The following is a 21,109-nucleotide window of genomic DNA, read 5'->3' on the forward strand; positions in this document are numbered from 1 at the left end:
GCAGTTAGTAAAACAAATGTAACAATAATAAATCAGACATCAAAGCTAACTATAGATACTTAACATTTTACTCTAATATCATTAGGTTTTCCCTTCAATCAGTGTTCAACTTACAATGTTTAAATATCCATAAATTCAAGAAATTGTAGAAGGAAACTTTTGTTTCTCAATATGGAGATGAGAGGACTTACAGGTCATTTTGTGTTCATGTAAATCCCAAATATAAGGATGTGTGAACTTATAACTAATGTTTTTGTTGATAATCAATGACGCTTGGTAGTGCATCTTAATGGTCTAATGTAACGTGCATGTGTTCTGTATGCATTAATGCAAAGCATCTATTTATAATTATGAATAAACACACTGTCAATATGATAGCATCATCTCATTACATCTTTTTTCTTATCAATTATTACTTTTTATCTGAAATGGATTTAATCTGTTTAAATTTTGGATTTCTGTTCTTTATTGTATAATTCCATGATTTCAATACTTAAAATGAATCATAAAATTAACTATAAAAAAATAATCACTGCAGTTTAACAAGAGGCCAAGTGGACTTCACTTCCTGCCGGAAGCCTTTCCTCTGTGTTGATTAGAAAATAATGAAGTCACAGGACTTTTTTGAAAGGATTTTAAGTATGTTTGATTAAAATTAACAGTAAATTTGAACAAATTGACAAACATCCAGAAAGTGAAGCTTTTAGTAAAACATGAGCAGAGATGCAGCAGGTTTTACATCTGATCCGTTTTCCTAACATTATTTAAGTTCACTATCAGAGGTTTTAAGGTGTTTCTGTAAAAAAGAAGATGGTAGAACCCAAATAACGTATAAATCCAGATCCATCTGAAACAGACGTAGCCTGTAAGTGTTACAACCCTCTGCTACATAGTGGAGGGAAAAGCAGAAACTCTTCTATTGATTGAAAGATTGTCTAAAAATGAGATTTTATTTTTTCTAGTACTGTTGGGAATTTTATGTAAAACCAGAGTTTTATAACGATCTATTTTCTGTACCATCAGTGAATGGAGTCTTTGATGAGGAAAAGCTTAGTCATCACAAACGGTCCTATTGTTGCAGCTTTTAATCCCCCTCCCAACACCTACAGAACAATTCTAATCTTTGTAGATAATCTGGGTTAGCTAGAACTGTATTTTTCATAATTGACACATCAGAAGAGAGAGAACTCCACCATCAACTGCAGCTCATGTGAAGGACGTGATGTGATGGATTTGAATGCCACTCTAGACGCTGCAGGAGGACCAAGAACCACAGAAAGGAAGGGATTCAACCATTTATACAGAATTCCTTTTTACAAAACTGATGTTTAGTGTAAAGCTGCAGGGGGTGGAAGTCCAACATTGATAGAAATCACGAGTCATGGTAAACGGAGAAATAAATGCTGCATTATCCAAAACTACTTGTAAAAAGTTAAATTTTTTAATAGTTTAACATAAAATGACTTGAAAATCAAACAAGAAAACAAAGACAGCCCAAAAATGGAATAAATGTCTAAAAAAAAAAAGGAAAAAAGAATTTTCTTTTGGTTGTCATTAAAGCGTAAATGATTGAAAATCTTTGTGGGATTTTTCAAAGCTGCAATTCAGTGAACATTTGAAATGTCGTTGCTCTCAAAGAGCTTTCCCTTCTTCATCCCTGAGCCTAAAACAGAGGGATTTTTGGAAATGACAGCTTCTCATCACTCATCCGTCTTCCAGACAGCGCAGCTGCTTTTTCAAAAGTCGGGTAAAGGAAATAAAACACACACACGTGTTTACAAAGCATTGTTTAATCAGAGCCTTAAAAAAGTGTCCATCCGTGGTTAAACCACCACAGGCTGAAATAAACCCGTTCATGAACGCACCACAGAGATGCGTCACACAAACCCTCCGAAGGAAAAGATCCAGGTCCACGGCTCTTCCAAAAAAACAGGAAGAGCCGCTGCTCCTCGTGAGGAGTCTGTCCCACGCAGATGGAGGGCCGCGCCTCCTCCTTTATCGTCCTCCTGCGAGGAAACAGCGACACAGCTCAGACGACACAAACAGCGCACAGTAGGACGCCTGACGGTGAACCCACCTCTGAATCCTCGGCCACCACCACCTCCTCTTCCTCTGAAGCCTCCTCCACCGCGTCCACCTCCGCCCCGCCCACCCCGGAAACCTCCTGAGACAGACCCGCAGGACCGTTACTCCTTTCTGATTCCACGACTGTCATGCAGTCATGTCATGTCATGCCTCACCTCCACGACCTCCTCCTCTTCCTCCACCTCGCCCGCCGCCCCGCCCTCCCCGGGGCGGACCCTTTTCCCCCGGAGGCCTGGGCAGAAACCTCTGCAGTGGGAGCAGCTTCATGGGGTCTATGTAAAACTGATAGAGAGGGGTGTGAGTGTCCCACAGACACAGCAGCATTCAGCCACACAGCAGGAGGAAGAGGAGGAGGAAGAGGCCTTTACCTTCTGCAGCTTCTTGAAGGAAGACGCCTTCATGTTTTCAGACAGTTTGACAGAAAAGTACTGCAGGACTCATAAGGAGCATGCTCTCATGCCGGTGTTTCAGACTCGCTCCGCTCACGCACCAAAAGGATACGAAGTCCCGCAGCTGCCCGAAGATCTCATCCACTTTCCCGATCTGCTCCTTGTTTTCCAGGTAGACCGGAGCGTTGAAGTAGGGGACTTTGTTCTCCTCGGTGGTACACTTGCAGACGATGTCATCTTCACAGGGATGGACGAACTCGCCCAGAGCTGCAGAGACAGGATTGAAGCAGGCGGTCACCTCGTGTCAGATCCTCTGAGGTGTGAAAGCGTTTGTGTTCCAGGCTGCAGCTGTGTCCCCGTTTACACGCGTGTGACCCCGTTATGCCAACCAGGAACCACGCTGAGAACGTGACCTCCTCTGATGACCTTCAGGACACAGCAGCTGCTCCTAACAGTCTGCATGGACGCCTCTACTGGCTGCTCTTACCGACCACATGCTCGGGGGGGCCATAGTCCTGTTGCCTGTTAAAGCCCCCTCGTCCACCTCCGCGTCCAAACCCTCCGCCTCTGCTAAAGCCGCCTCCTCCTCCTCGGTTGAAGCCTCCTCCCCCTCTGTTAAAGCCGCCTCCTCCTCGGTTAAAGCCGCCGCCTCCTCCTCGGTTAAAGCCCCCTCCTCGTCCGCCGCCTCGTCCGCCGCCTCTGAAAGACATCCTGGTTGGATCCTCGCCTCACACACAAACACCTGAGAGAGTGGGAGGGGCCAAATGAGAGGGTACATTTAATTACAATACTGCCCCTTTTATCTCGCCCACAACAGCCCCACATTCTTCAAGGGTGGTGTTCTACGTAAGTAAGTAAATCTTTATTTATATAGCACTTTTCTCAGAGAGCGACTCAAAAAGTGCTTCACAATGTTAAAACAATATAAAATCAGTAGTGAAACCCAATAAACAAACACAAGCATAGAAGTAAACAAACAAACAAGCAAAAGTGAACACAAATAAAAGTCAGCTAATAGCTCTCTTAACTTGAGCTTTAAAACACTCGACTGAGTCAATCTGGCGGAGAGACGGGGGGAGGTCGTTTTCTGCCTGAAAGGCGAGGTCTCCCCTAGTTTTAAAACGAGTCTTTGGAACACATAAAATATTTTTATCAGTGGAACTCAAGGAACGTGCAGGAGTGTAGGGAGTTAAAAGGTCAGAAATATAGTTCGGGGTTTGTCCGTGCAGGGCTCTAAAAACTAAAATCAAAATTTTAAAATCTATTCTAAATTTAACAGGAAGCCAATGTAGAGATGAAAGCAGAGGGGTGGCATGAGTGCGCTTTTTGGTTCCAGTTAAAAGCCATGCAGCATAGTTCTGGACCAGTTGGAGACGTTTAAGAGACTTTTTGTTAAAACAAGTAAAAAGAGAATTACAATAGTCTAAACGAGAGGAGATAAAAGCATGGATGATCAACTGAAGGTCAGATATGGTTAACATTGTCTTCAGTTTAGCCACATTCCTTAAAAACAGTTTTTGACCAAGAGCTTTGAGTGAGTCTAGAGACATAGATTTGTCAAACCAGACACCAAGATTCCTGAGACTGGCCTGGACAGAAGAGCTCAGTGAACCAAGGTGTCTTTTGATGGCGGGAATTTCCTCATCAGAAGCAAAAATGATTGTATCCGTCATAGTAGGGTTCGGGAGTAAATGGTTGTCATTTAACCAAACTCTAATGCTGGCCAAGCAGTCTAATAGATACGATAGATTTGCGTAATCATTTTTTCCAAATGAGCAATAAAGTTGAATGTCATCAGCATAAAGATGATACAAAATATTTGAAATTTTGCTGATGAGTCTCCCAAGGGGAATCATGTAGAGAGTGAATAGAATGGGTCCCAATACGGAACCTTGGGGAACGCCAAAAGACAGGATTTCTGCTTCTGAAGATAGAGAGTCAACACAGACCTTATAAGATCTACCACTGAAATAGGAGACGAACCAGCTTAGGACGGAACCAGATAAACCGTAGTCGTTATGAAGACGGTTGAGCATGATTTCATGGTTTACAGTCTCAATTGCAGATTTCAGGTCTAAAAGAACGAGAACAGTGTATTGACCAGAATCTGCCGCCATGAGCACATTGTTGGAAACTTTTAAGAGAGCCGTTTCAGTTGAGTGGTTCTTTTTAAAGCCAGATTGGAAAAGGTCACAAATGCTACTTTGTTCTAAGAATGACCTTAGTTTCTCCACTACAACCTCCCCCAAGATCTTAGCAGTAAAAGGAAGTTTTGAAATGGGACGGAAATAATTTGGATTAGAGTGGTCCAAGTTAGGTCTGCTCCTCCATCCACTCATGACCTCATCAGAAGGACTGAAAGGGCTGTATTTATCCCAGAGAACACACAAGTTCACGCATGTCTGAACGTAAAAAACATGTGATTTTACAAAATACTTTTGTTGTGAAATTATAATATCTGTGTATCAGATGATTAGGCAAAATGCAAGAATAGGTAAAAAAAAGATCTTTTCTAGGTTAAAAGGCCTTTATCTTGAAAAGTGGTTATATTATTGTCTGGTAAGTAAACTTCATTACCCACCATGCATTTGATTGATTTATTTATAATTACAACAAATAACATTTGTAGAGTTAGTTTAAAGTTTCACAGAGGCCGTGTTCATTTACAACCCAGCCTTGTCTCATCCTTTTTAAATACATCTTGTTAAATTGATATTATTCTCACCTAACTACTTCTTTGTACTTAAAATATTGAAGTCAAAAAAAGCAATTAAAACGTGTAATTTTGCTCGGCTTTATAATTTAATATAAGTTTATCTTGTGTTTGTATCCCCCCTGGCGTGTTCTCTGAACAATTCATGTACAGTTTATTGTTCTTTGCTGTATTTCACATGTGTTCTGAAATTAAAAAAAATAAAATAAAAAATAAAAAAGGAGGGAGAAACTCATATAAGCTAAAGGAAAATAAGGAAGACTTTCCAACAGATCATAGAGCTTTTTGTGGAGAAAGATCGACACACAGACTCAAAAAGTAAGACCAAACATGTTTTTCAATGTTTTTTGTTTTTTAAATAACATGGGAGTAAGTGGATAAAAATGTAAGTAAAATCATTTTTTTATGTTTTTGATCATTTTCACAGACAATATTTGATAACTGATTAAAGCACCAGAATTTGAAGTTGGAAAAATAACGGAAATAGTTACTAAGGGTCAAATGTGTGCTGAACACATCTGTACACTTTATTTGTTTACAGTACATTTGAATAATTTATACACAGGAAGAGAGTTCTATCCATCTATAAAAGAAATATTCTCTGTAGGACAAATATGTTCTTGTGTGTATTTTATGAGCTGTTAGCTACTGTTGGATGAAAGGTGAAATATTTAGTTTTATCATCGTAAATCTGACTCCAGAGGAGTTGGTGACTCACCAGCCATCAACCTCACCGCACATCACTGGAACGCAGTATACAAACAAACAACAGTAACAACAACTAACTATACAGGTAAACATTAACAACCTTTTTTAAAGTGCAAAATAGAGCAAAAAGTGAACAAGTGCCGCTTAAATTAGTAGGGCTGCTGCTTTAATTTTTCTGTCTTCATGTTGCGTGACAGGAACACCAACATGTCAAACTTAGCGAAGACCTTAACGAGGTGACGATGTTTCCAGCTGCACTGAGTACACGCTCCGATGGAGTGCTCTAGCGCAGTGTTTTTCAACACCTGTGGAAGATGGTCAAGTGTGCCGTGGGAGATTGCCCTCATTAACTGATCTAAAATCATTTCCCATCTCCAGGATTTCAGCTCTGTGTTCATCCAAACAGGTCCTGATAAAACACTGAGTAGTTAGAAATATGAGAGATCATAAAATAATTTCTTTGTGTTTGTTTTATTTTATTAAAGACACTTTGATAAGAATAACAGTACTGCGATTTAAAAAAAAAGTCCCGCACCTATAACTGTCTCCACCAATCATTCTTGGGGGGCTTAATCACATGTCATTAGTCTGACCAATCAGAGGTCAGAAGTTAAAGTCGCCACTTCCTTGTTCCGATTTAGCTGATTAAGTCTTTCAGTTGAGTTCCAACATAAATAGCAGCTAAAGCTCGTCTTTAGCGGAGTAGCTTTCCACAGAATCCGGTATCAGACCGTGGAACAAGTGAACAAAACCATGAGATCTGTTGTTAAACGTCTTAAAACCACAACGAACACACCTCAAACTGTTTTTAAATCTTCTAACTTAACTTTTATTAAATCTTTTAGAAAAAACAGCTGCAGCTTCCAGCTTTTTCTGCCACAATTATCTCAAAAATGCATGTGAGATTGTAGAGGGGCTGTAGATCAGTACAGACTGAGTTTCTCCTTTTTTTTTTTTTTTTTCAATTTTTGGATGATGTTGTGCCGCGGGATTTTTTTAAAGGTTAAAGTGTGCCGTGGCTCAGAAAAGGTTGAAAAAAGCTCTAGCACATACAGACAAATATTTTCTTGCCACTTTTGACAGAAGAGGGAATCGAGCCTGACCAGGCAAGGGGATCAGAGTGCAGATCCAGGGCTTCCTCCTGCAAATATCTCCTGACTTCAGTGTCTGCACGGATTCTTTTTGGACTGTTGTAGCTACGCTTAGAGCTGTGACGGTGTGGGATTTTTGATCACCACGGTGATGAACCAGCAGGGGGTTAACCGACTGTTCCTCCCTTGCGCAGGAGGATGCAGGCTTTTTACCCCAGAAGCCCTTGCAGTTTGAAAATAGAGCTCGCGGAAAAAGTAAATTATTAGCAAAGACGAATGTTTTTATTATAGTTCAAATCCCACACCATATGCAAGCCTGTAACTTTAAAAAAAACCCAACAAGAACAGGAGGTGATGAGTCATCACTGCAGTGATGCGGTTATCGTCACACCCCTAAGTAGGGTTGGGCGATGTCCCTTAAATTGGCCGTTGACGATGTTTGCCGTCAACCATCGGGATGGACGATGACTTTTTTCATTTTATTTCCCAACTAATGACTAATCCGCGATGATCCAGTATAAACAGAAGGAAGTGACTTTAACAAAAAAAGTAACAAAATAGAAAAGAAGTAGTCCGCTCCCGCACTTCACTAGTGAAGTGAACCGGCGGAGTGCGGATTTACAGCTTTGTGTTTGATGGGAAGGGGGGGGGGGGTGTACATGAGCGGTATGTGTGGGAGATTTAAGACTGCGATCCGTCCCGCAGCTCTAGGGGTACTAGCTACCGAACTCAGAACCGGGTCTAAAAGTGTGTGTCTGACTAGCTGTAACTCACTTAGGGGTAGGGTTGTGCCGATGGACGATATCATCGTCCATCGTGATGGGTGACTGACATCCCGATGGAGAGACCACCATCGTGATGCCACGCCCCCGCCACGTTGCGCGTCGACACCATAAGCCGCGGTTACATGTACAAAATATTTTGATGGGATCAATGGTCGGATTAGAATCCAACCGTGTAGATGGGCCCAGAAAAATGTTTTCAGAATATATAAACGTTCACTAAGGTCACAATTTCGGTCGGAATAAATCATTCGCACATGCGCAGTTTGAAAACCGGAAGGGGATACAACTTCCGCCGAGCGGCTTTTTTTCCCAAACTTTATTGAATGTAACAATTCAATACAAAACGATAACAGGGCCGAGCGGCTATATACATTGACATGTCAGCTCGGTAAAATACGAGATGATCTAAACGTGCTTTTAATAATGTTACGGTTATTATGAAACACCTGTTCGCTCATCATTTGAATTTTAATCCGTGTGGTCAGTGCTTTTTCTGAACGAAGCCAGGATTAGCAGTATGCTAACACGGGCTAACAACATAAGCTTTGGGTGGCGCTGCATCCTGTGAATAACATCAGCCTTTATTTAGTCGGGACACGACTGGAAACACAAATCCACGTGATTGTTTGAATGTTTTCTAAGGACTGAGCGACATTTCTGCTTTGATGCTTAAACCTCTGTGTGTGCTGACGATCCGAGCTGTGCTCAGACACACGTTGGTCGACCCGGTTCTGAGTTCGGTAGGTAGTACCCCTAGAGCTGCGGGACGGATCGCAGTCTTAAATCTCCCACACATACCGCTCATGTACCCCCCCCCCCCCCCCCTTCCCATCAAACACAAAGCTGTAAATCCGCACTCCGCCGGTCCACTTCGCTAAATGCGGGAGTGGACTACTTCTTTTCCATCTTGCTTGTTACTTTTTCTGTTAAAGTCACTTCCCTCAGTTTATACTGGATCATCGCGGATGAGTCATTAGTTGGGAAATAAAATGAAAAAAGCAAAATAACGAATAGCAGTTATATAAGAACGAAAAATGTAAAAAATCCCCCCCCCGACGATGTCATCGTCCATCCCGATGGTTGACAGCAAACATCGTCAACGGCCAAATTAGGGGACATCGCCCAACCCTATGTCTGACTGAGCACAGCTCGGATCGTCAGCACACACAGCGGTTTGAGCTTCAAAGCAGAAATGTCGCTCAGTCCTTAGAAAACATTCAAACAATCACGCGGATTTGTGTTTCCAGTCGTGTCCCGACTAAATAAAGGCTGATGTTATTCTTACATGTTTACGTGCAGCCAGCAAGCAGCACCACCCAAAGCTAATGTTGTTAGCCCGTGTTAGCATACTGCTAATCCTGGCTTCGTTCAGAAAAAGCACTGACCACACGGATTAAAATTCAAATGATGAGCGAACAGGTGTTTCATAATAACCGTAACATTATTAAAGGCACGTTTAGAAGATTGGCTCGTAAATTACTGAGCTGACATGTCAATGTATAAAGCCGCTCGGCGCTGTTTAACATTGTTTTGTATTGAATTGTTACATTCAATAAAGTTTGGAAAAAAAAGCCGCTCGGCGGAAGTTGTATCCCCTTCCGGTTTTCAAACTGCGCATGTGCGAATGATTTATTCCGACCGAAAGTGTGACCTTAGTGAACGTTTTTATATTCTGAAAACATTTTTCTGGGCCCATCTACACGGTTGGATTCTAATCCGACCATTGATCCCATCAAGATATTTTGTACATGTAACCGCGGCTTATGGTGTCGACGCGCAACGTGGCGGGGGCGTGGCATCACGATGGTGGTCTCTCCATCGGGATGTCAGTCACCCATCACGATGGACGATGATATCGTCCATCGGCACAACCCTACCCCTAAGTGAGTTACAGCTGCTCATTTCTCTGTAGAAGTCTATGGAAATTTGGCTTCTTGGAGACAGCGGGAACTTCCTGTTTGGAACTCTACGGGAGAGGAGTCACTCAGTCCAGTTCTCATATACAGTCAACTGTCTAAACAGAGGGAATTGTAAGGAACTGGGTTGAAAAATATGAAGGGTGTCAGTTGGTCTGGACTGAGTCTGCTTAGTTTGGTCCAGATTGAGTCCTGAGCGTTGCATTGGGTCTGTAGTCAGACTGCCTTCAACCGGACATTTCTGTTTCCAACCAACCAAAGCTTGTAAAAAAAAAAACGTGTGACTAAAGATCTCTTCAGTCATTGGCCAGGAATTACGAGGGCAGTCAAAGACTAGTGCACTTTGCAATCCCATTGGTCCAGTGGAGGCTGGCTGTAGGGCGGCTAACGGCAAGAGTCACTGATAAGACTTTATGACATGCAGATGGTCGGGAAAACAGTGAGAAGCAACGTGCGTCACATTAAAAGTTGTTTTAATGAGCCTGCATTTATCCAATCACATTTCAATGAGTTGCTGTGTCTCATCGTCATGGTTACTTCCTTTTCCGTTTACATCCCATACGGAGCGGCTACGGTGGCCATTTTTGGTTCCGTTGTTCCACTCTGGGAACAGACTGTATTCAGACTGAAGAACCTTAGAGTACACCAAAGCTCAGTCCGATTGGAAACGAACTGAGAGACCACCTCCACAGATGGAACCAAGCGGTTCCTGGTCCCGCACCAGGGCCCACTTGGGTTTATTCAGACTGAAAATTTGTTCCAGATTGTCGGGGGAAACGAACTTCTGGTTCACTTTAAGAGAACCAACTGTGTGGAGTCTGAATCCACCCATAGACTGATACTATGGGGTAAGGAATGTGTCAAAAAGAAACGCATTTATGAAGACAAAGTTGTGCGGCTGGTTAGAATCTGGACCAATCAGCAGGCTGTTTGTTGGCACATATGTCACGCTAAACTGAGACTTATGAACGTTAAATCAAAGATAGGGAAACAGCGAAATGAGACGTGTTAAAACGCAAAATTTTTTTTTGAAAGCAGAAAAAAATTTAAGAACTATTTAAGCAACTATTTAATACCTTCACTTGCTACTTAAAAAGTTTTGTTTGCAATGTGTTGGCATAAATATCACTTCATTCTCAAAAAATACGGCAGGACATCGCCATTATAATCTGTTTTTTTTAAACAAAACTATGATAAAGATAATTTCCCTTCTAGAAGATCAATAACATTTCAGAAAGTTTAATTCTGTTTTTAGTTTAATAAACGAGGCTCAACGCGCATGCTCACTCAGTTGAATTGAATATCGGGACTCTGTGTATATGCCAATGACCACATGGCGTATATTTGATACTTTTTTAAAGAAAAAAACAACAACACAATGAACAAAGAAAACACCAAAAGCTGAACTGACAAACGCACCAAAACCATGAGCTCCCATGATGCACCTCGCCCGCTGATTGCTATGGCAGTGGGCGGAAACCGAGTCGTTACAGTAAGAATGCAAACAAATGTTTTACTCCTTACAGTCTTACAAAATAGAGCACACAGATAGCCGCCCGCCGCTTTACAACCGCGGAGTGATCCCGTCAACGAATCCAGTCTTCAGCCGCGTGCGACCGTCCCGTCCCGTGTCCGCTGTGCAAATAGTGCGAGTGTTTAGCTGGCAAACACAGCGACACGACAGGTTGCAGTAACCAGAAACACGCGTGGAACCGTGTCCGGAACTTTAACGCGCCCTGAGGCTCCCCCGGTGCCTCACGCGCTAAAAAAACCGGCTTCGGTGAAAGGATCAGCGAGAGCACGTGCTTCCCGGAGCAGCTCACCGTAAACACGACCGTTTAGGCGCGAAACCACCGCTTTCCAGTGGGTTCTTTACACACCCCGCTCATCTGCTGATAAATAATATGACACGTGGAAAACTATTACCCAAGAAAATAAGATGTAAAGGCAAGAACTTACCTGTTATCGCAGAGGAAATGTCCACGTGACAACACGCGCAAGCGCAGGCTGCCGTAAAGGTTGTCTCTGATGTCGCACAGGAGGTTGCCAGATCAGATCATTTCCCGACAAAACTACGCAGTAAAATCAGTAAAGGCAAACACAACCCGGACTAAACTTCCCCCCACATAAAAAAGCTAAACTAAGACTTTTTAATGGTAATTTACAAAATCAAGATAGATTTATTTTATAAAAATATATAAATCAATAAACTATTAGTTGTCGTCTCCTTTTGAGTGATTTGTTGTTTTTATCAGTCTCTTTTTAATCTTTTGCATTTTCTGTGTGTATTTTCTACACAATTGTTCGTGCGGTTCCTAGTAACTTGAGCTGTATTCATAACTTTTTTTGTGGTATTTGCATCATTTGTTATTTAAAAACACTTAAAAAATTATATTAACAAGAAACTTAGCAAATGCAATAGGAAACCTCTGCTGCTGAGTTACACTACGATTTTCCTCTGACTGCACAACCATGACCAGAAATCCAACTTGCATCTGGATCAGACTTCAGCATGTCATTTTCAGGTGTTTGACTGCTTTAAGGTCTGTCACTGCTTCTTTTCATTTGTGAAGTAGGACTAAACTCAGTTTAATCTTTAAAGTAGAATAATATTGGTTATATTGTGTGGGCTATGTGTGAAAACAAAGATTTCAAACTTGTATATCAGTAATTTTTTTCACAATAAGCCTCACAATAGCTAAAGACTGAAATCAACCCCATGTTCCTTTTGACCTTTAGTTGACTGTAAATGTAAATCAGCACAATAATTTGTGGTTATTTTTTTTTACCTTATTCCATAATTTTACACCTCCAGTTCAATATGTTCAATTTTTTTTTGTTTTAGGTGTTAATTGTTTCTGTAATATTGATAGTTATTTGGATGAATACTTTTTTATGTGTGAATAATATTTTAAAGTAATTCTAAAGTAATTTACTACAGCTCTTTCTAGTGACATCTGGTTAACCAACAAAACTCTTTAAGCATAATTTCTAGAAAAACATTTTTTTAAATTTAAAACAAAACATCAGTTTTGAGAAAAACAGCCTGAATTTGTTCATTTTGCCAACTGCAGATGTGTCCAGCCCAAAGAGTTCCAAAGAAGCGGAAACATGACCGATCTGGCAACCCTTGTCTTCTTTGTGTCATAAGCCGACCTGCCCCGTCCTTAAAGAGACAGACCACTCTGACTTCATCAAAAGTTTCGCCAGACAGACGCTGCTCCAATAGTGGAGATGTTTAAGTGTTTGTTGGCTTTTTAAAATTCTGCTGCGCGGGTAACTATGGCAACAGCTGGTCAGGGAGGAATGCTTTTGTTTTCCGAGAGTGTGTGTGTGAGAGAGAGAGAGGAAAGAGTGTGTGATTGTGTTTGTAACCAGTCGTTGATAGTCACATGCACAAACAGCTGAAGCAGGTGTGCTTTCAGAGGTGCAAGGCAGCTGTTGCCTGGAAGCCCAGGAGATCCCTCACTGTGGAGGAGATGGAGGTTCCCCCACCAAAGACCCATGAAGTCCTGGTCCAGGGGAGGCGTCCTTTTAGGCCTTATGTTTGGCTTCAACTATCAGTTAAAACTCAATGAAATGACCCAATTTTATAACTACCCTAGTTATCCCACAAAGCCTCTCCATGAAGTCCTGGTGGAGATGACAGATGGCGGCGTGGACTACGCCCTGGAGTGTGTTGGAAGCCCGATGGTCATGGTGGGGGTCTTTACATCTTCTACCCTCAGTGTGCAGTTAAGTTTTGAGCACATGTGAGGATCTTGTGCTCACGTTCTCAGAGAGAGAGAGAAGGAGCAGATGGATCCACGTCCTGAAAGTCCTTCTGGGGCGCACTTGAAGTGGACCTACTTTGGGGGTGAAGGCAGTTTAGAGGCTGGATCTTTTGAATAACTTTAATCTGCATTTCCTGATAACATGTTAGCAGGGAACCAGAGTTAACCCGGTTCTTCTCTCCGAAGGCCAGAAGAGCGTAGTGGAGGTGCCTGAGTTGGTGGACGAGTATGTGAACCAGAAGCTGAAGATGGACGAGTTCATGAGCCACAACCTCTCTCTGGAAAAGGTCTGTAACCACTGCTATATTACTGTGGCTAAGGTTAGCATAAGGTAGTAAAAGAATGCATAAAGCCAAAACATCCTCCATCAAAAGCATTCTGGTTTCTGGTCACAACATTCCGCTTTCTTCACCTGTGATAAATCATGGTGTCAAAATCGATTCTACTCTAACATTTGATCATCATGTACGTCACCTCTCCAAAGTCTCTTTTTTTCCATCTCAAAAACATTGCAAAGCTCCGCCCCTCAGTCACCCAGTCTGATGGAGAAAAAACTGATCCATGCATTTATCTCCTCCAGACTGGATTACTGCAATGCTCTCCTTGTTGGGTTTTCTGGCAGGAGCCTGGATAAGCTCCAGCACATCCAAAACTGCGCTGCTAGGGTCCTGACAAGGAGACACAAATTTGACCACATCACTCCTGTTCTTCAGTCACTTCCCTGGCTACCCATTTGTTCCAGAATTCAATACAAACTATGTCTCCTCACCTACCAATGCGTCCATGAAACTGCCCCTGCCTACCTCAGTGAGCTCCTCTCCCCACACGCCACTTCAGGACTCCTCCGCTCAAATTTTACACATTGCCTTCATCAACCAAGGACCAGGCTAACCACAATGGGAGACAGAGCCTTTCAAGCTGCTGCCCCTCGACTCTGGAACAATCTTCCAGAATCCCTCAGAGCCTCACAAAGCCTTGGCACATTTAAAAAAGGCTTAAAAACTTTCCTTTTTAATAATGCTTTTTAGTACTTTTATTGTTGTTTTTTGTCTTACTTTGTTCTTATTTTAAACCATTGTTATTCCTGCCTTCATTGTAGTGCTTTGAGATTTTACCTAAAATGTAAAAAGCTTTCTAAATAAAATTTATTATTATTATTATTATTATTATTATTATAAAGCCAACAGAACCATTCTAAAGCTGAACGTTCTGAATAAACAATTATGCTAAAGTTAAACATCGATCCATTTTTTCTCAATCCGCTCCATCCCTTTCTGAGTCGCAGGGTTCTATCCCAGCAGAGTACATCCTGGACAGGTCAAAGTTAAACAAACGTGCACTCTTTTTGTGGTGTTTTAGTGTTGGAAAAATGTTTGTCCTGAAAAGTGAAAGTAAGACTAAAGTCCTGTCAACCTGAGCAGCATGGCTCCTCTTCGGACCACAGTTTGGATCTTCATAACTCTCATAACTCCATCCACGTCAAATCTTGTTTTCATTTTTACACTATCTTCACGCCCCTCCCCTCAGCGTCAGGTAAATCATGCCTCCCCTCTTCTGTGCCATCAACCTTTATCTCTTTTCTCTGGAATTGTTCCTTCCCTTTTTAAAGCTCCTGCTGTCACCCCAGTGTTAAAAAGGCGGAATCAGATCCAAGTAGCTGCAGTAACGAACCTCCTATTTCCCCTCATCTCAGAAATCCTTAAAAAAGGCCAAACAACGTCTAACTCAGATCTCTATAAGCCGTTCCGGTCTGGTTTTTGCCCCCCCCCCCCCCCCCCCCCCCCACACACACACACAAAAAAAAAATCATTGGATTGGATTATTGAAATTCCCAGCAACCTCCTCCTTGCAGCACGCTCTGGATCCCTCTCCATCCTCACCCTGCTTGTCCTGCATTTGCTCTGTCAATCAACACCCCTCCCACCAGTTTTCTTCAAGCTCAACAGCAACAAAACAGAACTTCCTTTTGTTGGTACCAGATCTTTCTTCTCCAAAATAAACAGCTTTTACCCCCGGGTAAAGAGATCTCAGGATGATTGACCTTCTCACCGTATTTGAGTGTAAACTGAAAGACTTCTGGATGAACTAGCGTCTTCACTATAACTGTGTCTCTCTCTCTCACTGTAACATCTGTCGTCTCCTTGCATGGCCTCAAAGAGGCTTCAAATGAAAGATATAATTATTATTTATTTATTTTGTACAGGTGTTGCTGGTTACCCACCCCCATTTATAGCAGATGTGTGGGAAATTTGGGGAAAATTCTGGAAAAAAAAAGTTGTTCCCCGTCGAGGGGGAAAATGTGTGACGGGGGGTGTCTTTGGCTGATTATTGATCCATTTTTCTTTCAGCATTCAGACTGTCATCCGCCTGCAGGAGAAACAATGAAGGCTTCTTTCTTATCTGAATTTGAGTCTGAAAAAGGAGAAAATAAACTTCTCTTCTTCAATTACATTATTCTCCACTAGGTGGGAGCCTTGTTTTGTGAACGCCGCTGATCTCTGTGCTGCAAAAAACACTTCTTTTCTGATTTCTGAATTTTATAGGTTTTGACGGAAACAGGTTTAAATATGAAGCCTTTGATTCAGATTCAAGCAGCATCTGCAGACAGAATCCCACTGGATCCAAGATGATCCGGTTCTGGAACAGCTTCTGCTGAAGGTGAGCTGAAAGGCATGCAGAGCAGCGCAGTGTCTTCATCAGCCGCAGACGGCTGACTATTTTATAAGCTGATGAACAAAGACACAGGACAAATATCTTCTTGTTAAAGCTGAATCCACAAATAAATGCTAATTTTACTATAATGTAAAAAGTGCATCACAGAGGACAACACACATGTGATGTCATCAGGAAGTGATCAGTCCATCATCACAGTCCAATGTGTGGACACACTTTGAATTTAGCAAAGTCATGTGACCATCCAGTGTCTAGAATGTTCTAAGAATGTTCTCTTTGGATTCTGTGGATGTGGAAAAACAACAGTGGTGAACTTTAGGAAACTAGAATGTGAATGGATTTGACATTTATTCTAGTTTACTTGTTTGTTTGGACACATATTTCATTTCCACTTGATGATCTGGAAGAAATCCAAGAATCTGGAAAACTTCACTGTTCAGTAGCAGGAATTTCTCTCTGAGTCACACTGGTGGAAGTTTTAGATAAAGATGTTCTGGATCCATTTTAGGTCAGTGAATCAGATTGTTTAAAATGAACCAGTATTGACTATGAATGGTATCAGCAACCACAAGTTATTACATGAATCTAATGGAATTGTTCAAATGATTCATTACACCACAGACCAGCAAAAAACATCCATGCAAGGCAGGTTTCATCCTATCTGAGGTCACACCCACGATGCCCCAATCTTCCCTGCAGCGAGTCTCAGGCCAGATGAGAGCGGAACCGTTTTGATGAAATTCATTTCCTGTGCAGGTTTTCGGCAGCATTGGCCTGACTGTTTCATGCTGTTGTCGATGTGGGTCATCTTTTAAAGAAGGAGCTGATGCTGCGTCAGTTTAAAGAACAACTTGTGTGGCTGAGGCCTTCCTGAACCTCAAACCCTCCAGAGGAACTCATCGTCGTCTCCTTGCCAAACCAACACAGGTTGTGGTCATGGTCCCGGAGCCTGTGACGTCCTTTCTGCTGGAACGCGATCAGAAAACAAAGAAGAAGACTCGACCACACAGCCCTTCACACGTGCACAGTCACGAGGAGGTCCGTGCACGACAGCTCTAAGCTTTTGTTGTCTTTAGTCTGACAGTAAAGCAGTAATTGAGAGATTAGCTGAGGCTCTTTTGGGGACACTCCCTTGTTTGGTCTCAGGCACACCGTTCAGCCTGAGCAGGAAGGGCCCCCCCTCACAGAATTAGCAGTCTGGTTCTTGGCTGGGTCCAGAAATGACCTGCAGTGACCTGTCGCTACCTTCCGAGCCAACACCTTTGTTCTTAGCAACACCAAGACATAAATTCCATTGGTTTAGATCTAAGAAAAGTGCCCTTTTATTCTGAGCGTGGTGCCCCCTGGAGAGCAGATGGGAACAGTTGACTGTCTGGATCATGGAGGACTTTTTGAAGAAGAATTATGCTGTTCTATCAGAGAACCTTATTAAAAACATTAGCAGTTGGCTTTTATGCTCAGGTAAAAAAAAAGGATATTTTCTTCCTGTTTACCTCCCAGATTACATCATCATCAACCTTGCTACTGAGAAACACAAACAGTGTCTGCACTTCAGTACATGTTCATGTTCTTCTCTGCATGAGGAGGAAAACATCACTGATGTCCAGCTCTGTTGGCTGTTTGAAGAGGACGTTTCTGCTGGTACTGGAAACGGGCCACAGAACCCCCCAAACTCCAAATAAAACATTAAAATATCTGAGTTTCCTGCAGCAGAAAGAATCGTGTAAAGGAAAAACTCTGAGAGGAGTTTTTCTCTGGTCTGACATCATCCAAGTCTTGCTGCAGTTTCAAGGCTGCGGTGAGATGAAAAACTCCAAATGAGCGTGCAGTGAGTCACAGACGGCCACAGTGGAGTTCATCATTCTGTTTTGCTGCCCTGCTCACAATAACTCACTGTTTTTCTTAGATGAGCCTCGCAAATCAGAGTCCTTTGGCTCACTGGCTGGCCACAGAAGGGCTGGGCCGCTCCCAAAGAACCCACTCCATACCCTGCCGAACACTTGTAGCTGTGGTGCGTCGGCCCATTACTCACTCTCAGGAAGGCCCAGAAGGAGGGGCTGGAGGTGACCTCGCCAAGTTTATATTTACGGCTTGTTCATATATGTTGGCTGCAGATCTTGGAGGATGTGGAGCCAAGAAGTCTGATCCAGTTTGGTAAAACTTTAGGCTCAAACTCGAGTCCATCCGTCTTCTTCCAAAAGTTCTCCTATTCAGGGACTCAGGGGGGCTGAAGCTTTCGTCACCATCCCATCAGACACATTCACGTGCACACACACGCACGTACAGACAAAGGGCTATTGGACATCCTTTGTTCCTCAAAATGGGCTTCTGTCTCATTCAGCTCTGACTGAGTTTTGTCTTAGACCCAAACAGTGAAGCATCTCTGACTGACTGCAACATCTTTCCCTGCAGCTGGAGAGACAGTTCTGAGAAATCAAAACCACAAACTCGTCTGCAGATTTCATCTTTCCAGCATTAAAGCGAGAAGGATCTGTGAACAGGATGGAGTGGTGGGGGGTGTTACTCCAATGCTGCAGAGGAGGGAAGGATGAGGTGGCAGATGTGTGTTGGAAAAAAGATGGATGCATTAAATGTGATTCTCATGGGGGACTGCAGGAAGGCGTGGATCCGAGTCTGCAGCTTCCTGGGGGCAGCAGGTCAGCTGACTGTTGAAAAAAAGTTTGCAAATGAGGCCTTGAGTTTGTGTAGAGTTTCTGCTGATAATCAATCCATTTCACACAAGACAGACGAGTGCTTGTTAGCATGATTGAAAACATCCTACACAAACTTTACGGCTGATCTGTTGGAAACATGCATAGTGACAAGGACGAACCAGAGACTAAAAACAGACAGAACAGAAAACTGATGTTTGAGAATGAATCAAAATCCCTTTTAGGGGAAATAGAATTGGGTTAACAGTTCTGAAAACCATTTTGTTTACATATTCATTCAATCTTCCTTTTTGTTCTCCAGTCTCAGTCTATTGAAAGAAATAAAAATGAGAAACCTGAAATGGGAAACATTTCCAAACAAAGTAAAAGTTTTTTGAAGAATAAATTTGTGTTTCTGCTGTTTCATGTTAAATAAGGAAACATTTCCAAACATTAAACTATAGTGTATTTCAAATGTCTCAGACTACAGTGGCCCTGAAGTGCAAATCACACCATTGACCATTAATCAAAATAGAATTCTAGAACCAGAAGACAATTTAAACAATGAAACTAACTAAAAAATAAACATTTGGAAAACAACAGTAATTTTCAGAAAGTACACAATGAGCACAAGAGGAAAGCAGAAAAGGTACAGTAGGTGCAGTGGGACATCACTGATTGGATGATGACGTTTGTCCATCATTTCAACAGGTTGTTATTTGGCATGAAGTGATGCTGCAGATCATCATCCAATCAGTGATGTCCGGTAGTGTCGACCTTTTTCTGGTTTCTCATTGTGTTACATACAGGTGTTACCAGAATCAGAGGACCTAGAGAAAACTGCTCCTAGCTGTGGCTGGTGTTGACAGATGTCCTGAGGCCTTTTAGAAATGAGTTTTTAAGAAGCTCCACTTATGCAAGGTCAACGTTCCTGCCAGAAAACACAGATTTCAACTTTACCCGTGGATTAAGCACCAAATATGTCGTCCTAAACGGATCGGATTGGACGTGGGTTTTATTCCTACCGTTTCACACTGAGAAAATCAACAACTCGTTGCTTCCCCCCTGCAGACCCCCCCCCCCCCCCACACACACACACTTTTTGTCTGACAGTTGCCCCACATCTTAGCTTGATTTCGGTGTGCTGCGTGTTTGCCTTCCTTTCCCAAATCCCACAGAGCAAACACCAGGACGACGGATTAGCCCGATATCAGCCCCGGCACTGGATACACAAAGAGAAATGTCAGCGCGTCCCGGGGGGGTCATCAGCGAGCCCTCCATCCATCCATCCGTCTGTCCATCCGTCCATTTTCTATCAATCCATCCATCCATCCATTCATCCATCCATCCATCCATCCATCCATTCATCCATCCATCCATCCATCCATCCATCCATCCATCCATCCATCCGTCTGTCCATCCGTCCATTTTCTATCAATCCATCCATCCATCCATTCATCCATCCATCCATCCATCCATCCATCCATCCATCCGTCTGTCCATCCATCCATTTTCTATCAATCCATCCATCCATCCATCCATCCATCCATCCATCCATCCATCCATCCATCCATCCATGTGTGGGAGAAAGAACAGATGAGGGAGAACCAGCTGTAAGGAGACCATCACTAATCTTTTAGACAAACTCCTCTCCCCCCGTTGAGTCTTCCTTATTCCATTATGGGTCTATAAATATGCCCCCCCCCCCTGCCCCCCTCCTCAATAACTCTCACAATGTCTCTTTTGACTTCTGAGTTGGACTTCAGTCTGAGCTGCAAACACATCTTATTCACTGCACCCTCCTCCTCCCCCAGACTTATTGGTTTACTTTAATTAGTGACAGTGAAAGCGGGGGCACATGGAACCCCCCCTGCAAACAAACTGGGAGCTGAGTGGGGGGGGGTGTCGGTGGGAGCAGCACTGATGCTGCTGCGCAGACGGAAGAGGACACATGGTGTAAGCAAACAGGCATAATTGCATTAGACTCCCCTGACACACAAGTGATCAGCCTTCCTGCATCCCACAGCACAACAGACCCCCCCCCCAATATGTTTCCACTCACACACAAATTCCCTCTTTTGCAAATTATTAATGCAAACCCTCAGCATCATTGATCATTCAGCACCACAACAGAGGAATAATGATGCTTTAGAGATGGACTGGCAGCAGGGCTCAGATTCAACGCCTCCTGTCCGTGATGTGCAGCCTGTTAGAATTCATGCACGAGTGTGTGTGCAGCAGTGCACGTGCAGCAAACAACTGTTTGATACCTGCATCCTCAGACTGCAAGACAGGAGAGTCTGAGCAAACACATATGTTTGAAAG

At 42.7% G+C, this 21,109-nt stretch overlaps 1 protein-coding gene and 1 long non-coding RNA gene across 5 annotated transcripts; one reads left to right on the forward strand and one right to left on the reverse strand.

Moving 5' to 3' along the window:
- Positions 1–1,774: 1,774 nt before the first annotated feature.
- Positions 1,775–11,773, reverse strand: gar1 (GAR1 homolog, ribonucleoprotein). Of its 3 annotated transcripts, none has more exons than XM_004086492.5 (7): positions 11,647–11,773; positions 2,962–3,216; positions 2,587–2,741; positions 2,454–2,513; positions 2,241–2,367; positions 2,078–2,164; positions 1,775–2,006 (listed from the first exon to the last, which is right to left on the reverse strand). In XM_004086492.5, exons 2-7 carry the CDS (start codon positions 3,182–3,184, stop codon positions 1,996–1,998), a joined length of 663 nt encoding a protein of 220 aa, XP_004086540.1. In that variant the 5' UTR covers positions 3,185–3,216; positions 11,647–11,773; the 3' UTR covers positions 1,775–1,995. The 3 variants fall into 3 exon arrangements, with proteins under 3 accessions (XP_004086540.1, XP_020557401.1, XP_078810024.1); XM_020701742.3 differs by lacking the exon at positions 11,647–11,773 and adding an exon at positions 11,511–11,584; XM_078953898.1 differs by lacking the exon at positions 11,647–11,773 and adding an exon at positions 11,107–11,146.
- Positions 11,774–13,120: 1,347 nt separating this feature from the next.
- LOC105353707 (uncharacterized) lies at positions 13,121–20,490 on the forward strand. 2 transcript variants are annotated; one of them, XR_013658485.1, is made up of 6 exons: positions 13,121–13,386; positions 13,467–13,543; positions 13,647–13,747; positions 15,809–15,925; positions 16,004–16,118; positions 16,890–20,490. It is a non-coding gene; the product is annotated as an uncharacterized LOC105353707 (long non-coding RNA). The 2 variants fall into 2 exon arrangements; XR_908426.4 differs by lacking the exon at positions 15,809–15,925.
- Positions 20,491–21,109: the final 619 nt, after the last annotated feature.

Source organism: Oryzias latipes, chromosome 10 (assembly GCF_053564925.1).
Source record: "Oryzias latipes strain Hd-rR chromosome 10, Olatipes_Hd-rR_3.1".
Taxonomy (NCBI): domain Eukaryota; kingdom Metazoa; phylum Chordata; class Actinopteri; order Beloniformes; family Adrianichthyidae; genus Oryzias; species Oryzias latipes.

What these genes read in the sequence shown, in the direction of transcription:
- gar1 (XM_004086492.5), bottom strand. Translation starts at nt 3,184, where the DNA reads ATGTCTTTCAGAGGCGGCGGACGAGGCGGCGGACGAGGAGGGGGCTTT. An exon ending in TCGGGCAGCTGCGGGACTTC is followed by an intron (nt 2,514 to 2,586) that starts GTATCCTTTTGG and finishes TGAGTCCTGCAG; the next exon opens with TACTTTTCTGTCAAACTGTC. An exon ending in CCTTCAAGAAGCTGCAGAAG is followed by an intron (nt 2,368 to 2,453) that starts GTAAAGGCCTCT and finishes CCTCTCTATCAG; the next exon opens with TTTTACATAGACCCCATGAA.